The sequence below is a fragment of the Ovis aries genome, chromosome 7 (genome assembly GCF_016772045.2).
Source record: "Ovis aries strain OAR_USU_Benz2616 breed Rambouillet chromosome 7, ARS-UI_Ramb_v3.0, whole genome shotgun sequence".
NCBI classification, from domain to species: Eukaryota; Metazoa; Chordata; class Mammalia; order Artiodactyla; family Bovidae; genus Ovis; species Ovis aries.
In genome coordinates, this window is record NC_056060.1 from 80,754,030 (window position 1) to 80,780,739 (window position 26,710).

Consider the following 26,710-nt stretch of genomic DNA (forward strand, 5'->3'; position numbering starts at 1 on the left):
GACTCTTGAGAGTCCCTTGGACTGCAAGGAGATCCAACCAGTCCATCCTAAAGACCAGTCCTGGGTGTTCATTGGAAGGACTGATGCTGAGGCTGAAACTCCAATACTTTGGCCAATCTCCAATCTCATGTGAAGAGTTGACTCATTGGAAAAGACTCTGATGCTGGGAAAGATTGAGGGCAGGAGGAGAAGGAGACGACAGAGGATGAGATGGTTGGATGGCATCACAGACTGAATGGACATGGGATTGGATGGACTCCGGGAGTTGCTGATGGACAGGGAGCCCTGGCGTGCTGCAGTTCATGGGGTCGCAAGGAGTCGGACTGAATGACTGATCTGAAATGAAATTGATTTCATTGTTTACAGAATTCTCAATCCTATTGACTTTAAACTAGGATTTGAAAGGTGAATATTAGCATGAATTAGACTTATTTTCTTGTTGTTCTTATTGATGAAAACTTTGTACTTATGAGTCATCTGCTGGTCTTTTAGTGGTTTTAGTTCTGTAAGGCGGTTTGAAAAGTGTGTATGTGTGTTTATTTTCTAGGTTGAAGGAGAGAACAGTAACCTATACTAATTTCATATACTTAAGCAGATATAGTAATTTAAAACTTTGTAATGTTACCTCCCTTCTTTTAATAATTAAAAACATGAGTTCTATAGATTTATATCTGCTTTATGCAACAAAACAGAAAAACATATTTTTCCTAAGTTACTTAACGTATCTCCACTTACGAAAGACTGAATTTATATTGGTCGTGAATTAGATTATGTTTACATTCACTGAACTTGAGCTGTTTACATAGTCAAATAGAAAACTTTAGAGAACTATAAAACTGCCTCAAGATATAATTTAAGCAATTTCTCCTAACTTAAGTTTTCATGTTAGCAAAGGACATTTCTTGTTAAATATAGTAGGCTATTTCTGAATCTAGCTTAAAAGCTTTATAAATCTGAGGTGATGATGACCATAGATATCAAGAGGTTTTTGGTTTTTACTATAACTCCCCAAAGAATCAAAATTCAGTAAGTAAAATAGGACATGTACATACAATTTCAACATTTCAGAAAGCCAGTGAAAATATAACTGTTATCGAAAATGATATACCCTATAGGAAAACTTAAGGATCTCATTTCTTTTTCCCATGTAAAACTTATAGACCAATGAGGGGAAAACCTTCATTCTAAAAGACTTTGTTATGATATATTTACTGTGTGTGGAAATAGTTAAGCTTGTTTAATTTCCTTAAACAATCCTTGGTACAGCATCGAACCAAGATAGGAGGTAAATAAAACTTCTGGTAGTTAATTATTGTGTGTAAGAAATAACCTGGAAGTGCAACAGAATAGGATCAATGGAAATTTTGTTTCTTAAATTTGGCCATTGGGAGGAAAGATTTGTTTAAATTTTTGTGTGATGCTTGATGAGTTGTTTTGTTCCATAGAGCGAGCGTTTACAGTCTGACCTAGTGGTGTGCGTTGTAATCGGCGTGCTGTATTTTGCTATTCATGTAAGCACAGTGTTCACAGTATTGCAGGTAAGGAATCATTTAGTTCTTTTCACTGGGGGAAAATAACTTGGTTTGGATTCACTTCTGATTTGATCATAATGCTAAAATACATGACTTTGTTTGGTTTTAACAACAAATTCTTATTCTCACGGTTTCTCATGGGTCGTGACTCTTGAGAGTGGCTTGGATGATCCCAGCTCAGTGTGTTTCCCTACCGTCATATGCAATTGTAGTCATCTGAGGCCATGAGTAGGCCTCACTTCCTTGCTGACCGTTGGCCGTATAGCTTAGTTCCTGTCCATGTGGTCCTCACCATGGGCTGCCGAAGTGTCCTCACTAGCTTCTTTGCCCCAAAGCTGGTGATCCTAGAGAGAGAAGGCCCAAGACCAATGTCCTGATCTTCTATAACTGTCATGGATGTGGCATACCACCAAGTCTTCTGTATCCATAGGTCACCCCGGGCAACCTGCTGTAGTGTGGGAGGGGAATACAGGCAGGCATAAATGTCAGGAAGGGAGGGTCGTGGGAACCGTTCTGGACTGACTTCTACAGTCTGCCTGCTTTCCTCCATGACTGACATCCTTGTAAACTCCCTGGAGTCTCCTTCTGGTACAGCTGGAAGTCCAGAACCCCGTCCTGTCAGTCGGGCCCGGGTGTGGGTGGTGCTTCCCAGACGGTGGTCCTGCAGGCCCCGTGGCTGCCCTCCTCGGTGCTCTTCGTTCTCCTGTGCAGACCTGTGTTTCTGCATGTCGGCAGTTTGACTGTCCTGCCCCGTCGCATGGTTTTCCTCATGCTTTTGTGCTTAGGGTACATTGCATCTGTGGTCTGGTTTTCATCAACTTTAGACAGTTTTGGTCATTATTACTTTAAATGTCTTTTCCATTTTTCTTCTGTCCCTCCATCCACTCCTGCTCGTGGACTCCAGTTACACAATCTTGGGCCTCTTGAATTGATCCCACAGATCACTTTTTTTTAAATTTTAAATTCTGTTTTTCCCTCTGCATGTTTAATTGTGAATACTTTCTATTGCTTTGTTGTTAAGTTCACTAATCTTCTCTTCTGTAATGTTTAATCTGCAGTTAATACCATCCAGTGTATATTTTAATGTCAGAACTAACAGGTTTCATCTTTGAAAGTTGGTTTCAGGTCTTTTTCATATCTCTCATGCCTCTGTTTACTTTTTTGAACTTACATGATTCCTTTCTATCTCTCTTAATGTCCTTGTCTCATAATCCTAACTTTTGTGTTACTTACGGGTTGGTTTTGATTAACTGATTTTTTGCCCCCCATGAATCATAGTTTCCTGATTCCTTGCTTGCACGGTCATTTTTGATTGGATGTCAAGCATTATGTTTTGCCTTGTGGGTACTAGATATTTTTTTATTTCTAGAAATATTCTTGAACTTTGGTTTTGGCCCTAAGTTCCTTGTAAACAGTTTGATCCTCTCAAATCTAACTTTTAAGATTGCTTATTGGGGACAGGACTATTCAGTCTAGGGCTAATATTCTGCCTACTTTTGGAGGCAATACCCTTTGCAGTACTCTGCCCAGTGCCCTGGGAGTGTTGAGTTTTTCCAGTCTGGCTTGTGAGAACAGGCACAGGAGTGCCTGCCGTGTGAGGTTGCCGTGGTTCTTTCTCTGGCCACACATGGTCTATTCCCACACATGTGTGGCTGATTCCCCTGAATACTCAAGCTAGACCCTCTGCAGATCTTCCTCCATGCAGCTGTCTGTCCATGCAGTTTTCTGTTTAGAAAACTATTTACTCTGATGAGCTCTAGCTGCCTTGCTGTGTCCAGCCTCTAAGTTCCATTTCCTTCACTCAGGAGGTTCCAGGCTTACATGGGTTCCCCTCCCTGCAGTACAGTCTGGAGACTCTCTAAGGGCAATAAGCTGGAGCAGGCCTGACACTGACCTCGTCTGTTCTCTTTCTCTCAGGGTTCACTGTTTATTTCCTTATGTCTAATACATTGCAAAACATTAGTTCATGTATTTTATTGTATTTTGTTTCATGTGGAATAAAGTCTCAATTATTCCATTTGCCTAGAAACAAAGGTTATATTATTTAATTTTAACATTTTTGCTTGTTTTCTTCTTTTCCAATTTGAACCATTAACTCCTGAGTACCTTGCAAACTGAGTGAGATCCTGTGAGTCTTCAGGGGTCAGATGCAGGCCTCTTTAGTTTCTAAATAATTAATTTGAATATTTGAAGTGATGGTGCTTTGTTTTTTTGTAAATTTAGTCATACACAAGAACTTTCTTCCAAACTATGTAAAGACACAACAGCAGAATACTGTTTTAAGTTTGAGTCTGCTCTTCAAATTTACAATTTTATTTAGCTAATGTCTTTTATCTCTGTTAGTAAAAATTTAATACATTGCTCTGCTAGTCACGTAGAACATTCCTAGAGTAGGAAGCGGTACACCTCAGGCCATACTCTAGTTACATTGGCAGTGTGAGACACCAAAGTAGTTAACACATTTTAAAATATCTGTATTACATGACCAGCCACTAACTTTTATAGCTGTTTTAATCAGAAAATTACATAATATGGAAATGTTAACTGTAGACAAATGTTTAGTTCTCAGATGCTGTAAGTGACTAAAATTGAATTGACAAATTAGAAGTTCTCCTTTGAGTCATTTTCAAAATCACTTGTAATTTTTTCAACTTTATCCTTGCCTTAGCCTGCGCTCAAGTATGTGCTGTATGCACTGGTCGGCTTCGTGGGTTTTGTAACCCATTACGTGCTGCCTCAAGTCAGGAAGCAGCTGCCGTGGCACTGCTTCTCTCACCCTCTGCTCAGGACGGTGGAGTATAATCAGTATGAAGTTCGAAGTAAGTGGTTCATTAGCACTTTTCCTTTCAATACCGTGGATTTTTTTCTTTTACTTAGTGGACAGGCAGACAGTTAAATAAGTTTCATCAGGTAACACTTTGGTTTGTGTTTCTCAGCTCTTTGTCAGACCTTTTGCAAGATGCTTTCATTTCATTTGAAGTCTTTATTGTCAGTGCTGACTTTCCACAGGATAAGACCTTGCTCTTTCTTCCTCTAAGCTGTCCATCACAGACCTCTCATTGATTAATCCTTCAGGGTATGTCTGTGACTTCTCTTTCCAGGCCCACCTTTACCCTCAGTTCTTCCTTGCCATTTGCAGGCAACTCAACCCCATACAAGACTTCCACTTGGCATATTTTTAACTCAGATCATAAAAGAAATAGGCTTCTGTTTCCACCAATGACACTGCATCCTACCAGAGAGAGTTATAAAAGAGTTGGTCAAGAGAAAAGAGGTGGAAGGCACTTGTAATTGCTTCTTCTCATTCAGATAATTTAGGATAGAATATAAAATTACTAAAAAGAAGTAGAAGGCCAGTCCATTCGACAAGTGTTTTACTTGTTGCTATAGACCTTTACTTTTCCATTATAAATTATCAGTCTGGTTCATTGGCTCCATAAACTATAATGGCCTCTAATGTATTATACTTCCTCATTTTAGAGAAGTAATAAAAGTTAATATCTGTGTCATCATTGTTATATGCCATTGATTAAACAAGCCAGTGTTTAATGAATTAATATGGAGAGTGAATTTCTCAATTGTTTGGAGATAAATTAAACTTCTGTAAAAAACTCGAAAGTGTTTGAAAGCTTTCCATACCAAATTTGACTTTGCAATCTCAAAGCAAATTTCCTGAGCTTTTTAGCAGAATTGCTTAAGTTATCATGGTACTGTGATCTTGATCACTGTTTTGATCCTGGAGAGATAATTAACCAAACAATAATGTGTAGATTGCAATAAAATGACATAAGACTAAAAGAATATGTACTGGTCCATTCTTACTGTAAGGAAAATAACTCATAGTGATGTAAATATTTTTTATGGTTAATTATTAATTGCTTTCATATATAAATGTTAGCAAGTACATCTGGTTTAAGGAACAGTTTTCATTAAAGTTAACCATTGATCTTATACTTTGTTTTCATCTTAACAACAATTTAGTCCAAAATTTTTTCAATTTTGAAAAAACATTTTTCACTTATTAAGAGTGTTAGGCATTAGCAAAGTTGATTTTAACAGCTATACAGAAAAATACCCATTAGAAAACTTCTTAAAGGTGGTTGACATTATTTTCAGATGGTTGAAGAACCTTATTTTAAATCTTTCAGTTTATCCTGGACGCTTTCCCCAATGACGTTAAATGTTCAAGTATTGGGAAAATGTTGCTGGCGATGAAAATGACACTTAGGCAGTGTGTGAATCCGAAGCACACCATACTTTCAAAGCTCTTCTGAGATTTATATATTAAAGGTGTATGTGTGAGTGTAAGGATTTTTAAAACAGTTTAATAGATCATTTATTTCTTTTGGGTGAAAGGAACAGTCTAATTATCTTCAATAACCTTTTCTCCAAATGTTATAAGTGTAAATATGAGAAAGTTATGGTTAAAAACTGAGGTTTCAAGAAGTAAAGCTTAAAATGAAATTCAACTCATCTAAATTTAAGTTAACATCCGAGTTGGAAAATTGAAATGTGGCTCAGAATTCATAAAATTGACAAATGACTGATGTATTGGATTTTTTGCATTATTAATAGTAGAGCTGAATTTGAGTAGGAAGATTTTCCTTTCTTATGACATTGACAGACTGTTCTACGCATTAAAGTGCGTTTATACATGGTCTTCTTAACTTAATATTGCCTTGTTAGATGCAGCTACTGTGATGTGGTTTGAAAAACTTCATGTGTGGCTTCTTTTTGTGGAGAAGAATATCATCTATCCTTTGATTGTTCTCAATGAACTTAGTAGCAGTGCAGAGACAATTGCAAGTCCAAAGAAACTGGATACAGAGTAAGTATGATATTCCTCTTATCTAAGTTTGACTGTTGAGGACTGTCGTAGCACTCTCTCCTCTTAGGTTATTGATCAAATATCAAGTAATCATTGAGTGTCTCTTTGGTGCAAAGTACTGTGTGAAAAATTAAGGTGAAATTCAGTCTTTGAGTTCCCTTTTCTGAACATCTGTTTCTGCTCTTAGCATGTTACTACTCCAGACATCTTATTGTCAACCTATATTTTATGAGATGACATTTATTAAATAAGATTCACTTTACTATTAGATGGTAAGTTTTGGAGATGATTATTTTTGTGAATCAGACCATTTAGGTGGTCACTTGCCTATACAGTCATGCTGTAGGCCTACTAGGTACATGTTGTTGGGTAAGCATTAATATGATTTTTTTCCAGCATTGTTTCATGTTCATTTTTATTGGGCTATAGTTGCTTTATAATGTTGTGTTAGTTGCTTGCTGCACAGCAAAATGAATCAGTCATACATATACATATATTGACTCTTCTTTAGATTTCCTTCCTATTTAGGTCACAGCAGAGCTTTGAGTCGAGTTCCTTATGCTGCATACTACACCCTCATTAATTACCTATTTTATACATAGTAGTATATATATTTCATTATTAATATGTTTTTATGTGCTAAATGCTATTAATGTTAAAGCAGTAGAAGTACTGAGAACCTGAAGAACCAAATGTCAGAATTGGAATATTGTCACTTATTTGTGTGTGTGTGGGGGGGGGTTTTGTTACTTACTTTTTAAGCGTGCTTATTTATATAAAGGATCAGAATCATGACACAGTATTTAAAAGGAATGTTTGAAGTTTAAATTTGATATAATATTCTAAGCTTAGTAAATGAAATGGTAATTTCTCTGAAGTTCATGATTATCTAAAGTTTTCAGTTATTATTTGATTACCATTCTTTCTCTACATTGTAGGTTAGGTGCTTTAATGATCACCATTGCTGGTCTGAAGTTGCTGCGGTCCTCTTTTAGCAGTCCTACATATCAGTATGTCACAGTCATCTTTACTGTGCTCTTTTTCAAAATCGACTATGAAGCTTTTTCAGAGACCATGCTCTTGGATCTCTTCTTCATGTCTATACTCTTCAACAAGGTAATATCTGAAGAAAACATTCCTGTCTGTAAAAAGTGTCTCCCTAAGTGCTATGCCATTTAGTGAGGATTATGCTTGCATTTCATTTGCTTCATTATCTTTTAAGTAATATCTTTCTTTGGTCAACCAGTTATTTAGGATTAGAATCCCTAAACAATACCAGTCAACTGTGACCCATAGAAGATAACATTTCTTGCTGTAGGTAGGAAGGTAAGATTAAATATTATATGGGAAAATTAAAGGAACTCTTAATAAGTATATATTTTTGGATACATGGGATCTTCCAAAAGGCGGTGTGATTTTGAGGTTTAGAAATAGACATGGTAACCATTGAACTAAGCTGTGGGCAGCTGGATAGATAGAGGAAATAACCTGATGCTGAGTGAAAACGGTAGAGATGGAGAGCAATGAACCCATGTGGGAACAATCAGACACCGGTTGATTTGCAGAATACTCTGCAGTTTACAGAATGCTTCCAAGATTTGTTTTCCACCCATCAGATAGGTGCTTTTAGTCCTACAGATGAGACGGTAAAACCTGCGTCTTCTGCCTCCAAGAATCTTTTTGCTAAACCACACTGCCTTTCTGAATGACTTCAGTTGTGCAGATTATTTGAAATTAAATAGAGCTTAGATTTCGTTTTAACACTGACCACATACAAAGGACTTTGACATATATTATCCCATTTGATAGGTAACAGAGAGCTGAAGCATATGAGCAGCTACAAAACACAATGAAAGCCCAGTTTTAGAAAAGTTAACCTGGTCAGCCACATTTGGGATGAATTGGGGAAGAGAGAATCTAAAAGGATGGAGAACAGCTTAAGAGATTGTGACAGTAATTTAGATTTGATAGAGATCTGGCCTAGCATGGGGACAGTACAAAGGAAAACCATTAATTGAACAAGGCTTTAGTAGTAGTCAGTTTCTAAATATTGTACTATGTATCATGCTAAATAGCTTCTAAAATATTGCAGTATTATATTTGCTCAATTACTAATTTGTTTACATTTGTATCACTTATTTCCTCTTTTAGTGAGCATGTTTAACCAAAGAAAGAAGCCAGAAAGTTAGTTTGAATTAAAAAAGCATGTGATTACTCACAGACTTAATATTTAGATTGGAAATTGTATTGAATCTTCTTATACGGGTTGGAAAAAAGTGAAAGTTGGAGTAAAATATAAACTAAACAATCCTTGAAATAGTCACGACACTTAACTCACATTAGTTTGCACTTTCTTAATACTTTCATTTGTGAGGCAGATTATTTTTGAGAGCATAGCACATTCCAGAACTATTCTAGATGCTTACATTAGTTAACAAAACAGAGAAAGGGTAAGGAGTTTGCGTTTTCTATGGCTACTTCATAGAACTTAACAGTCATATTAAGCACGTAGTATTGAATATTTAAGATACCATTGTAAGATATACCATCAGTTTAATAATATTTCAAGAAAACAGTTACTCTAAATATGAAAATGGTTTCACCAGCCACTTTCCATGTCGTTTTTCTTTAATATTACAGTCAAATTTGAGTACAGTCTGTATTTAGAGATGGAGGAGTGTTCTGAGTCACTGTTTTTAAGCAGTTGTAATGGCTTCTGATAAGTCTTCCTGTCATCCCGATCATGTTAGTGCAGAGGATTGTCAGCACAGTTTTGATTCTTGGCAAAGAAGGCAGGGGTTCATCTGCATTTTCTGATTGGTTGAGGTTGTGATTTCTTTTTTAACTTAGAAATTAAACAAGTTCATTTGTTAATCAGCTAAATAATTTAAATTTGAGGTGTTTGGTGCCTGAATCACGGCACTGAGTTAGTCAGAACGTCTTGCTTTTGAGATTCTGGGATCTGTTCTAAGAATGAGGTCTTGCGTTGCCTACCATGCAGAGGCAACCTTAGGCAAACGCAATATTCTGTTTCAGTGTTGAAGACATATTCAACAGCAAAACAGATCCTAATTTAAATAAGATGGAAATGTACATTATGTTTCCATTGGCAGTAACAGTTCTGATTATGAACAGATGCCTAATACACACTAATAAAATTCTTAGGCAAATAGGCAGTGACAACTGTATTACAACTTATCCCCTTCCTGCTGCTTTCAAATTCCTTTTGACATTGCCTTTAAAACATGCTCAGTTCCCGAAGCACCAAAATTTGACGGAAATGTATTAGAATAAAAAATATATATATTTATTGCCTAAGTTTTATAGACATCTATATTTCCTACCTTTTTTTTTGTTTGTTTGTTTGTAGTTGTAATAGAACCAGTAGAGAGCATAGAATTAAAAAAAAAATCCATAAGTCAGTTAACTGTCTTTACTTAAAAACGTGCAGTGTTTTGGCAGGGCTATTTCTTTTATTTCAGTGCTATTTCCTTGTTAGGAAGAAAATAATTTTAGAAGTTTTTCATTTTCTATTGTAAAAGTCTGATAATAAGCTTTTTACTGATTGTTTTTTTCCTCCTACAGCTTTGGGAACTCCTTTATAAGCTGCAGTTTGTGTATACTTATATTGCCCCATGGCAGATTACATGGGGTTCTGCTTTCCATGCTTTCGCTCAGCCTTTTGCAGTGCCCCGTATCCTTCTAATAAAAATGTTATAAGAAAGGGCAGTCATATCCTTGATGAGAATGTTGGTTTGTAGGCATAACTTTTCCCAGGCATAGAATATAGGGTGCATGCATGCGTGCTAAGTCACTTCAGTCATGTCTGACTCTTTGTGACTCTATGGACTATAGCCCCCCATGCTCCTCCATCCAAGGGATTCTCCAGGCAAGAACACTGGAGTGGGTTGCCATGCCCTCCTCCAGGGCATCTTCCCTACCCAGGGATCAAACCCATGTCTCTTACATCTCCTGCATTAACAGGCAGGTTCTTTACCACCAGAGCCACCTGGGAACTCCAGAGTATAGGTTACTGTATGATAAACTATCAGAAACTCATAATCTTTTGAACCCACACCTGTACCGATTTTGATTGTTTAATTTGTATTAACGTCTGTGGTCCACAGATCATCTGAGCATGAGGACAGTATTAAAGTTTAATAATTAAGTGAGGCTGATTAAAAATTTTATGTTAATATATGTGAGTATTAAAAGTCTATGAATTTTCAATACATATAAAATGTGTTTAAAGATACATATAAATGAATGAGGGTTCAAAACATTTTTCAAAATGATATGGTAATAAAACTTTTATGTTCAAAATTTTCTGTTCTCATCTTAAATGTACATTCTAAGTAAGCATATAAGTTAATGACCATGTAGATGTTGATTTTTATCATGTAGAAGTTTAAAACCGAGCATGGTTTGGGTATATCTACCCGAGTGGTACATGGAATTTTATCAAACACACGTTAGGAAATATTTATTTGGCTCCCTTCACAGCATCATGCTGGGCTGTACATTCCTGGCCATGTCTTTTTACTTCTACCCCTCAGATTGCCCAGGGACACTTTCTTCTGTATTCGTCTGATGAACCTCATCTTTCTAACTGCTGTAACTGCAGTGTGTTTATGAGAGAGGTGAATGTATGCATGTGTGTGTGTAATAACTAGATAAATGTTAAGATCCTTAACCAGTTTTCCCATAGATTCAGCCATGTTGTTTGTCCAGGCTGCCGTGTCAGCCTTCTTTTCTACTCCACTGAACCCCTTTTTGGGAAGTGCAATATTCATCACGTCATATGTTCGGCCTGTGAAATTCTGGGAGAGAGACTATAAGTGAGTAAAGACAAATCTTTGAAAGCCAATTTTTATCTTTTTTTTTTTTTTCCCTAGGAAAAGCTATTGACAACATTATTGTAAATTATTCTCGGTTAATCAGTTTTTTGTATTGAAATACTTGAAATTTTATGAATTTTAAAGTTCCAAAATTGTGTACAATTGGAAGAATCAGTCAATTTTCTCTACCTTTTTTTCCCCCTAAGATTTAACAACATAGTCCTAGTTACATATACTCATTTTCTGTTTGCTTTTAATGTTATTTCTTAGAATTGTTTCATATTAATCTTACTCTGAAACTTTATGCTACACAATGTTACTTCATTATAGCAGTCATAATTAGTTATCTTATAGTTTTCTAAGAAGGGTGTTTTTAGAACTAAATGTTTTCTAGATTATTTGTAGTTTTTCATGAGGACAGACTTTTAAGTGACCATCTTTGTACGTAAAGTGTTTTCCCCATTGAAGCTTAGTTCCTTAGATGAGATGTTTCATATAATGCCTAGAAACTATCTTCGTATATAATCTTTCCAAATTTTGTTCTTGTTTTTTTTTTTAATATAAGAAAATATCTAAAGGAGAAATACTGAATCATGGACCTTAAACTTTATAAAGACTTATGATATATATTAATGTATTGATTCAGAAAGAGTTTGTACAAATTTATAACTTAGCTGGCCAGCTCCATGACTGTATTCCTCTCTCTCCACAGTGTCACACATTGGCACATATAATAGGTGAAAATGGTAATCTTGACTTTTGAACAATGAACTAGCTTATGGATGTGAAACTTCTTCTCTGGTCTTCTACCTAAAACCACACATAGTGTTTCCCTTTTTGGTGAATTTTAGTGTTTGTTTATGTCTTTGTTTTCTTTTGGGCCAACTTAAATTTAGTTCAGAATAACTTCCGTGGCAGCAGTTATTAAACTTTTTTGATCTCAGAACCCCTTCACATAAAATCTTAAAGTTATTGAAGTCTCCAAAGAGTTCTTGTTGCAGATATTTTATCTGTTACACCCCTGGTGGCTCAGTGGTAAAGAACCTGCCTGCCAGTGCAGGAGGCAAGAGACGTGGATTCGATCCCTGGGTCAGGAAGATCCCCTGGAGGAGGGCATGGCAGTCCACTCCAGTATTCTTGCCTGGAGAATCTCAGGGACAGAGGAACCTGGCAGGCTACATACAGTCCATGGAGTTGCAAAGAGTCAGACATGGTTGAAGCAACTTAGCACACACATCCATGCACAAATATTGTACGACATGCTGCATGTGCTGTGCTTAGTCACTCAGTCATGTCCGACTCTTTGCAACCCTTTAGACTGAAGCCAGCCAGTCTCCTCTATCCATGCCAGTTTCCAAGCAAGAATGCTGCAGTGGATTGCCATTTCCTTCTCCTGGGGATCTTCTTGACCCAGGGATTGAACCCATGTCTCCTGTGTCTCCTGCATTGCAGGCTAAGTCTTTACCCACTGAGCCATCAGGGAAGCCCAGTATAAATCAAAACTCAGAATTTTAAATGTTTATTAATATAAAGATAACAATAAACTCATTACATGTTACTATAAATGACATTTTTTCTAATGAAGAATAACTGTTTCCCATTCCACACCAAAAAAGTCAGAAGAGTGTCATTGTTTTCTTAGTTTTGTAAATCCCTTTAATGTCTGGCTTAATAAAAGACAGCTGGATTCTCTTACCTGCTTCTGCATTCAATCTGTTGTTGCAGTATGTTGTTCTGGTTCAAGTATATAGAGTAAATCTGGCCCCATACAGACATATAGTTTGAAAAGAAAGTATTTTAATATCCTTTTTAGACAATTGTGGGTATTCTTCTTTGATCCTTCGACAAATGGTCGTTTCCTAATGATTAGTGGAAATGTGGAATCTAAGACTGTATCAGTGAATTTTGGGAGCTGTATTACATCAGAAGTCACTGATAATGTCTTATAGTGTGAATGGATCTTTTACCCATGCATATGTTTATAACATCTTTATTTATCATTTGGACAATACTAGTTCAGTAAGTAATGTATTTCTTCCAGATTTTGAGCTATTTCATTATACAATATTGTGTATATATATATATATTCATATCACCACCAATCTCAGAAGTACTGAAGTATTGGGAAACTATCAAGCACATGGTGGTAAATGAAAGTTTTCTAAAATTCTAATATTTACTTGAAATCTTGAATTTTTATTATTGGCATCAGGTATAATTATCAGTTATTTTCCTTGAAATGTCAAACTAACTTTCTTCACTTGAGAAATGTCTGTCAGATACTCAAGTGTGAATAGTCATAGTTTGTTCAAGTGAAAATGGTGATCCACGGGGAAGAAAAGCTAGTGCAGTCTGCAAGTCACGTAGCTACTCAGCTGCTTTCCATTCAGATAGTCATCCTACTTCAGAGCGCAGCAGAAATGCTTCATGTGTATTTTGTCACACACGATATTAAAAAGACCTGTACTGAGGGACTGCAGTTTAATGAAATTAATATTTTTATTGCTTCATTAAGGACATTTTTAAGGGAAACTGAATTTTTATTTGTTTTTTTCTTGTGCATAGGTAGCAGTGAAAAATAGTACAGTTTGGTGCCACTGCTTTGATTCACGTTAGAGCATCAGCAATCTTATCCATCATTGTTTTTGCACCATCAGCACAGTTGTCAACGGTGGGGAAAAAAACAAAGCAAATGCCAGTCCAGTACTATTATGAAAATGGTTTTGATTTGGAACACTCCCTGAAAAGATCTTGAGTCTCATGCTCCAGGTCCTGTGGACCACATTTTGGAAACCGCTGTTTTAATGAACATTGTCCCACAGACATTAATATTTCCTTTATAAGGAATGTTCCATGCACTGAGTATTTTTAGGAACTGTACAGTGTGCATTTTTTCAGCCTAATCAAAATTTTTTACATTAAACTCATTACTGTATTTCTATACACTGTTCAGTTAAAAATCAGCTAAGAAAGAATTTGTGTTTATGTGTGATAGAGGTAGAAGAGTAAAAACTAAATCCTTACCCTAAAATTGTTCTATTGGGGAACTTTATCAATATGTTACTGAACAGATTTTTCTCAGACATTTTCATAAAGTGGTAATATTTATTGCATCTGTATTGTATAGTTTTCTCACTTTTAATTATTAGGCTTCTTTAATATAAAAAAGCATGCTAAAGATGTTTTGTTTTGCCCTTTTCAGCACAAAACGAGTGGATCATTCAAATACCAGATTAGCTTCCCAGCTTGATAGAAATCCAGGTAATAGCCCTATTTTTGAGTAAAGAAGCAAGTCTAAGGAATTTGTTATATTTGTTCTTCACTGCCAACTTACTGGGAATCCTCTGTGGCATCCAGAGGTCATTTTTTTATTAACTAAATATCCTTTGCTATGTTTTACTTTAGCAAAGTGCATGTGAACTAGAGTATCTAAAATTTATATACTCATCCTTTATAAAATGTATTTTAAGAATGCTGATAAGCATAAAAACTGCCATTCAAAGGTTGTTCTTACACAGGTTAAAAAAGTAGAGCATGGTGAAAGTAAAACTGCTGAGGGGCATTGAAGAATATGCAGTCTGAACTTTACTTATTAATAAGTTTGCTTCTCTGCCTCCCCAGATGTTTAGATAAATGTTAATGTAATTTCATTTAGCTTATTGTATACAGAGAGGTCGTCTATAGGAGCCAAATAGCCACTCAAGGTAAGGCTTCATTGGGTGAGATTTTGGTGGTCTCATTACATGACTGAGCGACTGAACAGACAGACAGATTATTACCATTATCTAAACTTTGGGCCTATGGGCCTACCTATTACCTGTATTCTGGCACAGAAAGAGTGAGTCTCATTGTCCCAGCCATAAAAGATTAATGTATCAACTGGAATATCAGTGTATTAATCTACTAAAAGAAATATAGCTCCCCATAGACTGGAATATTTATTTTCATTGACTCACAGATGACTCAAGTACTCTGCTTGAGAAACTAAATTATAGTAATCAGATTGATTCATAATTATAAAATTGGATTAAGGAGAACTACTTATTTGATATTAATGACTGTGTTTATCATGTTCTGGTGGATGAAACAGCTGTCTCAACTCTGATATGTCCTTGGAAGGGGCTTGGAATGATGTTGCCTTCCTGTGTATCACAAAGACCCATGTCCTGAAGTAATAACTCGCACTTTCATAATGAGCAGACAGAGCATCAGATACAACTGTTTTATTGAAGTTTGAGCCTCGGCTTTCCTTTTTGTTATTTAGTTAAGCTGAGTTTAAAATAAACATTTAGCTTAGTATATTTTGCCATTCTTTAGTTCTATACTTTGGGCACCCATTTACAGATTATTGCTTTGGATGCACTACTTTTGAAGACACTCATCTCATTTATTAGGTGATGTTTTATTGTAATTTTTTTTTTCTTAAAGGACAACTAATGAATTTTTCTGGTTTCTTGTTGCTGTTACTATATATATGGTTTATTTCTGTTAAACTAATATTAGACATCTCAATATACAGTTGTTTTTTGTTTTGTTTTTAAGTGACCAACTTCTCTTTGTTTTGGACTGTCTTGTTTGTCCAAATCTCATATTACTTAACTCCCTTCTTTTATCATTGTTGGGCTTCCCTGATAGCTCAGTTGGCCAAGAATTTGCCTGCATTGCAGGAGACCTGGGTTCGATCCCTGGTTGGGAAGATCCCCTGGAGAAGGGAAAGGCTACCCACTCTAGTACTCTGGCCTAGAGAATTCCACGGACTGTATAGTCCATGGGTTGCAGAGTTGGACATGACTGAGAAACTTTTATCAGTATGTCTTTTTGTTGTGGTTTTAAATTGCTTTTATCTTTTTCATTTCTCTTACATCGTTTTAGTTATAAGGCATAGTTAATTGAGCAGTGATAGAAAAGATCATGGTCTGCTAAAGAGGAGGAAATGACCTTAGATCTTATCTAAGATCTTATCTAATCCAATTCTTACATTTTATGGATGGGAACCAGAGATTTAGAGAGGTTATATGACTTCTAACTCTAAGAAATTTTCCCATTGTCGTTTATTTCATTTTTATGTAGAAAGTCTAAGGATATCTAAATATTGTCCTCCTCGTTAAAGAAATATAGATATAACCCTAACTGGAAATTAGTTATAATACTTGTAACAATCTTACTTGTAGATATAAAGGGGACTTAAAATAATTTAACATTTTTTAATCCCTTCTTATAGGATCAGATGACAACAATCTGAATTCCATCTTTTATGAGCATTTAACCCGATCCCTACAACACAGTCTGTGTGGTGATTTGCTCCTAGGACGGTGGGGAAACTATAGTACTGGGGACTGTTTCATTCTTGCCTCTGACTACCTCAATGCGTTAGTCCACCTTATAGAGATTGGAAATGGGCTGGTGACTTTCCAGCTGCGGGGACTTGAATTCAGAGGTAAGATATTAACCTTTAATTTCTATAATGTACTCCTGTGACATCTAAGTTTTAAGTGTTTACATCTCCAATAGGAAGTTATAAGATCTTTAGCCTTTGGAATTGTGGAAGGAGAAAAGCTATTAAAGACTAATTACTAGCTTTTTTCCAAATTTCACATTCAGAGAAGAACAGTTTTTTGTAATATGCTCGGTATGTAAAGGTAGTATCTATAGGGTGTAAATACACTTGTTTCCCTGATGATAGTGAATTCTGTTCTGTGCTTGCCCTCTTGTTTGTCTCTTTGTGATTAGCTGCATATGTTCATTAGAGGCAGAGATTAGCTGAGTTGCTTTCATATGGTTGCCATGCCATTGTCTGCAACAGTTTTTTTAATCGAGATGAAATTCACATAACATCGATTTTAAAGTGAACAAATCAGTGGCGTTTAAGTACATTCATGATATTGTACAACCATCATCTCTGTCTAGTTCCAAAGCATTTTCATCATCCCCAAATACAACCTCACATCCAATAAGTTACTCCCTCTTCTCCCGCCAGCCCTCAACAATTTTGTATACGAACAAATGAAGCTATTTTTACACAGAAGATTGTGCATTCAGAAACATATGGGCTTGACTTTATCAACTGCTATAAAGTGAATGTCTTTTAAGCAGAAATGAAAACTTATTTCATAGGAATTGAAGGAGTCCTATTAGTGCACATGTATCCAACCTAGCGAACATTTGGACTGGAAAGTTCTTAGAGAAAGCATTCAAGCAGTGTTTTGATCTATTCTAAGAAGTACCATAGGTGTTTTTAACTTGAAACAGGAAATAAAGCATTTGTCTAAATAGAGGATCAAATTAGACCTATACCTTATAGCTTTATTTTTGCCATAGTATTGAATCAGAAAGTTTGTGCCTTTTTCATGTAATATCTTTGTTAATGAAGCAAGTGCTTTTCTAAAGTTACTCCATTCATCAGAAATAAGATTTTACTTGTATAACTCTCAGGGTAGTAAATGTTAATGTTTGCTATTTATTTGTAATCCATTCTCTCTCTCTTTTTCAAAATGTCCTGTTGTCTTATGATTTGTTCCTGACTCTCCATCAGAAGCTTAGGACCTTAATTCTGTCTCTTCTAGGATCTTGACCCACTGCTGTTCAAATTGAATGCAATTGGTCTTATCCAAAAGTTGGCACCCCCTAACCACTACAGATACCACTTGCTGTAACTTCACTTTCTTTTAAAATTGCTGGCACCTGAAGATTTCACCTTTGCTTTTTAACTCTTTCTTTGACAAATATTTTGTGGGGAGGCTATTTTATCCAGCATTTCTGTGTGTGTGAATTGGAAAGGAGTCCTTCTTACTGCTCATTCCATCAGATTGGTCAGAAATGCTCCAAATCAAAAATAGATCCAAAATTTCACTCTCCCAACCTTATTCTCTGGTACCAAATAGATTCAAATAAAATTTTGGATAAATCTTTTACATCCAAACTCTCATGTTTTTTGTTTTTAAACTCAAATCAGTTTGGGAATGTAGTACTCATTAACTTTCTGAAAATGAAAATGTTAGTCATTCAGTCATGTCCAGCCCTTTGCAACCCCCTAAAATGTAGCCTGTCAGGCTTCTCTTTCCATCGAATTCTCCAGGCCAAAATACTGGAGTGGGTAGCCATTCCCTTCTCCAGGGGATCTCCCTGACCCAGGGATCAAACCCAGATCTCCCACATGACAGGCAGATTCTTTACCATCTGAGCACCCAGGGATCAAACCCAGATCTCCCACATGACAGGCAGATTCTTTACCATCTGAGCCACCAGGGAAGCCCCGTGTTATTTTCTGAACTCATGTTGAGTTTCAGTAGCCAGGGCACCCTGTAATTCTTCATTCAGCCATAGTGATTCTTTTTCTTAAGGCGAATTCAGTTATGTCCTTTCCATGGTTAAAATTTTCAGTGGTTTTTTATTGCGTTTAAAGTAGAATTCAACCTCCTTACAGCAGCTGCAAGATCTGTCCTCTCCCAGCTTCTCCAGCTTGCTTTATTAGCACCCTTCTCATCCACTCTAGCCACACCGGCCTTCCTTCAGTGTCCTAGCTATGCTGAATTCTTTACTAAGACCTTCTTATCACTCTCCTTTTGCCCAGAAAGTACCAGCCATCTCCTCTCCTCCCACCAATCTTCCACCTCTAGTTCCTTAATTATCTTTAATAATTAGAATAACTGTCAGAATTCTAATTTTATACTTGTTTGTGTTTATTTGTTTTTAGTTTATTTCTTCTGTAGCCCAGGGGTTGGCAGATTTTTTCTGGAAAGAGCCAAGACAGTTAATAGTGTAGGCTTTTATAGCCATGCACGTTCTCTGTTGCATGTTCTTTTATTTTTCTGTTAAACAACCTTTTAAAAATACCAAAACCACTGTTAGCTTGAATTTGGCCCAGGGCTGTATTTTGTAAACCTTTGCTGTAGATTATAAACTCCTCAAGGACAGGAATCCTATCTGCTTCATTTATCATCGTATATCCAGCACCTCTCACAGCACACCTGACCTGCCTCTTGAAAAACCTGTATGCAAGTCAGGAAGCAACAGTTAGAACTGGACATGGAACAACAAACTGGTTCCAAATAGGAAAAGGAGTACATCAAGGCTATATATTGTCACCCTACTTATTTAAGTTATAGGTAGAGTACATCATGAGAAACACTGGACTGGAGGAAACACAAGCTGGAATTAAGATTGCCGGGAGAAATATCAATAACCTCAGATATCCAGATGATACCACCCTTATGGCGGAAAGTGAGGAAGAACTAAAGAGCCTCTTGATGAAACTGAAAGAGGAGAGTGAAAAAGGTGGCTTAAAACTTAACATTCAGAAAACGAAGATCATGGCATCTAGTCCCATCACTTCATGGGAAATAGATGGGGAAACAGTGGAAACAGTGGCTGACTGTTTTTCTGGGCTCCAACATCACTGCAGATGGTGATTGCAGCCATGAAATTAAAAGATGCTTACTCCTTGGAAGGAAAGTTATGACCAACCTAGACAGCATATTCAAAAGCAGAGACATCACTTTGCCAACAAAGGTCCATCTAGTCAAGGCTATGGTTTTTCCAGTGGTCATGTATGGATGTGAGAGTTGGACTGTGAAGAAAGCTGAGCACCGAAGAATTGATGCTTTTGAACTGTGATGTTGGAGAAGGCTCTTGAGAGTCGCTTGGACTGCAAGGAGATCCAGCCAGTCCATCCTAAAGGAGATCAGTCCTGGGTGTTCATTGGAAGGACTGATGTTGAAGCTGCAACTCCCGTATTTTGGCCACCTGATGCAGAGAGCTGACTCATTTGAAAAGGCCCTGATGTTGGGAAAAATTGAGGGCAGGAGGAGAAGGGGACAACAGAGGATTAGATGGTTGGATGGCGTCACCGACACAATGGACATGGGTTTGGGTGGACTCAGGGAGTAGGTGATGGACAGGGAGGGCTGGCATGCAGTGGTTCATGGGATCACAAAGAGTTGGACACGACTGAGCGACTGAACTGAACTGGAGTACTAAACAGTATAGGTCATTAGCTTGGCCAAGCTTACCTCTTCAGTCTTATCATTCGTCATACACCACCACCACCACCACCAAGTGGGGCTAAATTTCATGACATCTTTTTTTCTCAGAGTAGTTTTTCAAATATACATGTTGTATATGTTCTGTTTAAAATAAAAAATGTATTATAACATCCCACTTATTTTTGTTATAATGTAACTTTAATATATCCTGGAGAAGGAAATGGCAACCCACTCCAGTAGGTTGCCATTTCCTTCTTGCCTGGAAAATCTCATGGACAGAGGAACCTGGTAGGCTACAGTTCATGGCATCCCAAAGAGTCGGACACAACTAAGCAACTTCACTCGCTTTTCAACTTTAATATATAGCTTTAAAATTAGCTATAATCCCTCTGTAGTCCTTGTATCACGTAAGGAATTTACAGATTAAATGAAAGTCACAGAACAAAATAAAATTAACATTAATGTGATGGGTGATATTTTGTTGGCATAGATGGCTGGGCTCTAATTCTTTATTTAATCTGACTTTCTTTTTTTATTTCACAAATTCTCAGACCCAAATGTGCTGATACACATTCTGATTCTCCAGAAGATGAATGTATACTATGCCTCTCTTCAGGAATGTCCTGCGGTTTGCAAATGGACAGTGTAAAGCAGATCCAACACATACTCTTAATTGCTATAAACTAAATGTTTTTATTTCAAAGTTTCTCATATCTTTGAAGTATTCTTTTTTCCACTTCATGTTTTACCCATTTGCTATAAGAACTTTCTTTCTCTGTCTCTCTCAGGTACTTACTGTCAACAACGGGAAGTGGAGGCCATTACCGAAGGTGTTGAGGAAGATGAAGGATTTTGCTGTTGTGAACCTGGCCATATTCCTCATGTGCTTTCATTTAACGCTGCATTTAGCCAGCGCTGGCTGGCTTGGGAAGTGATAGTCACCAAGTATATTCTAGAGGGCTATAGCATCACTGACAACAGTGCTGCCTCTATGCTTCAAGTCTTTGATCTTCGGAAAGTACTCACCACTTACTATGTCAAGGTAAGAGATGTGCCTCTTCAGAGCTTCTGGTGTCAGAGGCTCTTCTTTAAAAAAAAAAAAAAAAAATATATATATAGATAGATATATAGATATATAGTTGTTTTAACTTGTGTCTTGCTTTTTCATAGCAATAGAAATTTTCTAGTATCCAATACAGTTAGTAAATTATACCTATAAGGATCTTGCCGTTTCTTTCTTCAGTGGAACTTAACTACATTTGTTCATTAATATTATTAATAAAAACTATTATCTGTAGCACATTTCTTTTAGGCACTGTATTAAAGAATGCACGCGTGCATGCATGCATGTATACATACGCCTATATATCTCTTAACTAATTCTCTAAAGGAATATTACATTCCTGTTCTACAAATAAACAAGTTACCGATCAAAAGTTAACTTGGTCACAATCCTCTAACTAGCAAGTGAAATCAGGGATTTAGAACCCAGGTTTGACTGACTCCTTAGCCCTTGCTGTTAACCACTGCTTTCAGAAATCTGAATGAAAGTATTGTATGATTTGGGAGGTCCCCCAAAACACCATCACATGTGACACCATTGCAATTTCAGGGTCTCTGAGACCACAGTCAGGTTCATTAATTTGTTAGAAGGACCCTCAGAACTCAGCAAAGCCATCATCCTCGTGGTTAGAATGTATTACAGTGGAAGGATACAGAGTAAAGTCTGCCCAGGAAAGAAGCACATAGGGCAAAGTCTAGAGACCCTAAGGCATGAACTTGCAGTTGTCCTCTCCCAGTGCACTTGTGCAGACAATGTTTATTCCTCCCAGAAACAACTGAGGCAATACAGAGTGTTGCCAGCCAAGGATGCTCGCCTGCTCACCTGAGCCTCAGTGTGCAGAGTTTTCATTGACACACAACCATTTAGATTTGCTCGCCCATCCACATCACCAGCCTTAATCTCCAGATCCTATAGAGTTCATGGTTCTAAGCCTCCAAGTAAATAAAGACTCTCTTATGAGGCAGGACATTGCAAGGGATTAGAGTTGAACTCCCAGAACCCAAGTGCAAAGGCCAAACCTCTCTTTGAGCAAGGTTAGTGTCTTACTGCACAGGTATTCTGTTTTTTGCTAAAAATTTCACAGATATACAACATGGTTATCGCTAGAGGTTTATAGGCAAAGCCAACATTTTCAAGAGGAAAACATATGCTAAATCTTCATGATTCATGTGTTATTACTTCTGTGTACCAACTTATTTGTGTTGATTGGTTGGGTTGAAGCCTGAATCTTCTGTTTAATTAATGTTTGGTTAAACCCAATCTCAGGAAGCTAAAGAAATTGAATTTACAACATTTTTTATTAATAATTGTGTGTGTGGCCTTTCCTATCTCTATGTGTTTCTATTGCTTTATTTATTATATTTTTATGAGTTGACATAAGATCACAAGATAGCTTAAAGTTCTGTGAGAAATTTCTCAAAATAAATGCACCACAATAAAGGTTTTTCACCTCTCTTAAAAGATCATAAATTCAGTAGATTGGAATTGTTTTTAGACTATTTTAAAGTTAGTAAACTAATGTCACTTTGATTCATATTATCAGTATAAACAATTAATTTAATGAGATACTGGTGTTAATTCAGATTGTGATTTAGCCTGAGGTGTTTTTTTTAAATCTTTTTTCTCATTAGGGTATCATTTATTATGTTACAACCTCTTCTAAACTAGAAGAATGGCTAGCTAATGAGACGATGCAGGAAGGACTGCGTCTGTGTGCCGATCGAAATTATGTTGATGTGGATCCAACATTTAATCCAAACATTGATGAAGACTATGACCATCGACTGGCAGGCATATCCAGGGAGAGTTTCTGTGTGATTTACCTCAGCTGGATAGAGTACTGCTCTTCCCGAAGAGCAAAGGTGGGTGATTTACCTCAGCTGGATAGAGTGCAGCTCTTCCCGAAGAGCAAAGGTGGGTGATTTACCTCAGCTGGATAGAGTACTGCTCTTCCCGAAGAGCAAAGGTGGGTGATTTACCTCAGCTGGATAGAGTACAGCTCTTCCCGAAGAGCAAAGGTGGGTGATTTACCTCAGCTGGATAGAGTACAGCTCTTCCCGAAGAGCAAAGGTGGGTGATTTACCTCAGCTGGATAGAGTACAGCTCTTCCCGAAGAGCAAAGGTGGGTGATTTACCTCAGCTGGATAGAGTGCAGCTCTTCCTGAAGAGCAAAGGTGGGTGATTTACCTCAGCTGGATAGAGTATAGCTCTTTGCAAAGAGGAAAGAATACCTCTATTCGTTATTATGTCAGTTTTTCTAGATTTTCTCCTTTCAAACTATCTGCATAAGAGGACCTGGGTGGTTCATAATGGTTGGGCGAAACCAGCTCTATCAAAGCAGATTAGAAGGAGAAGCCTCCCTCGTTCTTTGACCTGCAGTGTCGCAGTCTCACTGTCTAAATAGCACTGCCTCTACCTGTGCCTACACATACATATAGGTTGTAGATTACATGTAGAACCTTCTTAAAGACTGCATTTTGGAGCACCTCCAGCCCCAAGTCCCCAAACACACATACCAGACTTATGGATAATTAATATCTTTGTCCCAAATCCAAAGTCTACTACTATTACTAAGTCACTTAAGTCATGTCCGACTCTGTGCGACCCCATAGACGGCAGCCCACGAAGCTCCCCTGTCCCTGGGATTCTCAAAGCAAGAACGCTGGAGTGGGTTGCCATTTCCTTCTCCAGTGTATGAAAGTGAAAAGCGAAAGTGAAGTTGCTCAGTTGTGTCTGACCCTCAGCAACCCTGTGGACTGCAGCCTTCCAGGCTCCTCCGTCCATGGGATTTTCCAGGCAAGAGTACTGGAGTGGGGTGCCATTGCCTTCTCCAAAGTCTAGACCAGTGCTAATACAATTTTCCGCAATGATGGGAACATTCTGTGTTGTTCCAGTATCGTAACTACTAACCCCTCACATACGGTGGATTATGAGACACTTGAAATGTAGTCGGTATGACTAAGGAAATGAATTTTTAAGTTTTATTTAATTTTAATTGATTTAAATTTAACAACTCATATAGGATAATGACTACCATACTAGACAGTGTTCATCTAGATTATTGACTTTAAAATGTTAACATGGATAAAAATGATATAGGAATGAGTAAAAACACAGGTTCCTGGGCCTTGCCTGTGAGATTCTAATTCTGTAAGTCTAGGCTGGGAACCCAAAATCTGTATCATGCTGGGTGATTGTACTTTCAGTTCAGTTCAGTCACTCAGTCATGTCCAACTCTGTGCAACCCCATGAATCGCAGCACTCCAGGCCTCCCTGTCCATCACCAACTCCTGGAATTCACTCAGACTCACGTCCATCGAGTCAGTGATGCCATCCAGCCATCTCATCCTCTGTCGTCCCCTTCTCCTCCTACCCCCAATTTCTCCCAGGATGAGTCTTTTCCAATGAGTCAACTCTTGGCATGAGGTGGCCAAAATACTGGAGTTTCAGCTTCAGCATCATTCCTTCCAAAGAAATCCCAGGGCTGATCTCCTTCAGAATGGACTGGTTAGATCTTCTTGCAGTGCAAGGGACTCTCAAGAGTCTTCTCCAACACTACTTTAGGTGGTTCTTAATCCATACTTCAGAACAACTTGTCTTACCCTAAAGGAAGGGTGAGTTGTAGACTTCTCCAACTACTGTTTTCCTGCTGGGCCTCATGGCTCTTTGGCAGTGTTGCTCCTGATTAGACCCCATGTACAATAACCACAGTACCAAGGCCTATGATCCCAAAAGCTAACCCTCTATCACTATTGCTTCCCAAGCAAAAGTCTTGTGTAGTTGAACCATTGGTATCCTGTGTACAGGTTTATTCTGTATCATGGAGCATAGGGAGCCAGTTTGACAACCAGTGCCTGTATTGTGGTCTGGGATGTACACGCTGATGGACTTTAAGTGTGATACCTTGTTTAGTCCTTCTTTTACAGCTACTCAATTAGAGTAAGGCACGCCATCATATCAGCCCGTTTCTCTTCACTTCATCAATAAGAAAGGGAGCATCCTATATTTCCCCTCTGAACAGTGACTTTTGAGCGTTTATAGTGGATGCACAGTAGATACTGAGCAGAGTAGCATATTTTTAAAGAAGGACCAAGGAATAGAATAAAATAACCTCATAAGAGCTCAGAAAAAGGGTCAGTGGACAATGTCTGGAAATAGAGGACCTCAAAGCTTACCATCTCTTCTTTCAAACACAGAACATTTGTGGGTTTGTTTGTTTTTTTCCATAAATGAAATATACCGAAAATGCTTTGCATGCTACTCTCAAATCCTTGGACTTATTTCTTGGGGCAACAGGGGACAGGGAGTGATCATATTATTCAAATAGTCTTTCTCTGGCTTAGACTGTATTGGTTACTTTTGTTTAACTGTGGTTGTCTGGGCTAGGAGCTCATTGTCTTCCCACTCAGAAACAGGCTCCATTCTTTCTGAATTTAAGGAATACATAATCTCTTAAAGATTATTGCTGAGGTCATAGATATATAATAGCTCAAGGAAGTCATTCTCTTAATTCCTAATAAATCATATTCAAAAGGTTTGCCTCCAAACGTGGGTATCTCCAGTCTCTTCTGAGAGCTTTCTGTCCCTAGGTCATTATGGCTTATAGTCTATTCTTGTAGTCCCCTTTAGAAGAAAATTGTCAGGAAAGATAATTCCTTCATGCTCCCATTTTTTTTAAGTTGAACAATATTATCCCTACCTCCTTAGAACCATGCATTCTGTTTTCTGAGTCATCATGCCCGGAAGAGCCTCTTCACAGGGACGTTAATTAAAGCAGAAAGGTTTGCTGACTCTAGATTGTTGTACCCTCACTTGAATGTTAATAAAGTTGCCTTCAGACGTTCTCCCCCCATAGTTTTCCTTCCAAGATAGTTTTCTAAGTTGCATGTTGTACAAAAATAAAAAACTCATTCTTTGCATCTTCTCTCATTATATGTATTCTTAGAGGAAATAATCTTTCATACAATAGCTGTACCTGTTTTCTAAAGAGCTTGAAATAATGTTTTTGTAAGTGTGGCCCTGGATTAACTGCATTAAAGCCACCTGGAACACTAGACTCAGAGAAGGCGATGGCACCCCGCTCCAGTACTCTTGCCTGGAAAATCCCATGGATGGAGGAGCCTGGTAGGCTGCAGTGCATGGGGTGGCGAAGAGTTGGACACGACTTCACTTTCACTTTAGCGCATTGGGGAAGGAAATGGCAACCCACTCCAGTGTTCTCGCCTGGAGAATTCCAGGGACTGGGGAGCCTGGTGGGCTGCCATCTATGGGGTCACACAGAGTCAGACACGACTGAAGCGACTTAGCAGCAGCAGCAGAACACTAGACTGCAAGGACTTCTCAGCTTGACTTTGCTTCCTGCTTCTTAAATGACCATAGTTTTCTTTCACCTTTGTTAGTCTTAGCAACCAGTCTGAGAATTTCTAATTCAGTTGAGGATATAAGACATATGCCTTCTCCAACCATAA

The 26,710-nt window shown here is 37.6% G+C and overlaps 1 protein-coding gene across 6 annotated transcripts in view; it reads left to right on the forward strand.

The window, feature by feature from the left end:
• Positions 1-26,710, forward strand: part of PCNX1 (pecanex 1) — a 189,021-nt gene that overhangs the window by 123,722 nt on the left and 38,589 nt on the right. For all 6 annotated transcript variants that reach the window (XM_015097153.3, XM_027971972.2, XM_027971971.2 and 3 more), the window contains 10 exons: positions 1,446-1,538; positions 4,201-4,351; positions 6,219-6,360; positions 7,299-7,476; positions 9,946-10,054; positions 11,069-11,198; positions 14,401-14,459; positions 16,420-16,635; positions 20,968-21,221; positions 22,874-23,104. In XM_015097153.3, coding sequence (XP_014952639.3) covers positions 1,446-1,538; positions 4,201-4,351; positions 6,219-6,360; positions 7,299-7,476; positions 9,946-10,054; positions 11,069-11,198; positions 14,401-14,459; positions 16,420-16,635; positions 20,968-21,221; positions 22,874-23,104 — 1,563 coding nt within the window. The remainder of the gene's footprint in view (positions 1-1,445; positions 1,539-4,200; positions 4,352-6,218; positions 6,361-7,298; positions 7,477-9,945; positions 10,055-11,068; positions 11,199-14,400; positions 14,460-16,419; positions 16,636-20,967; positions 21,222-22,873; positions 23,105-26,710) is intronic.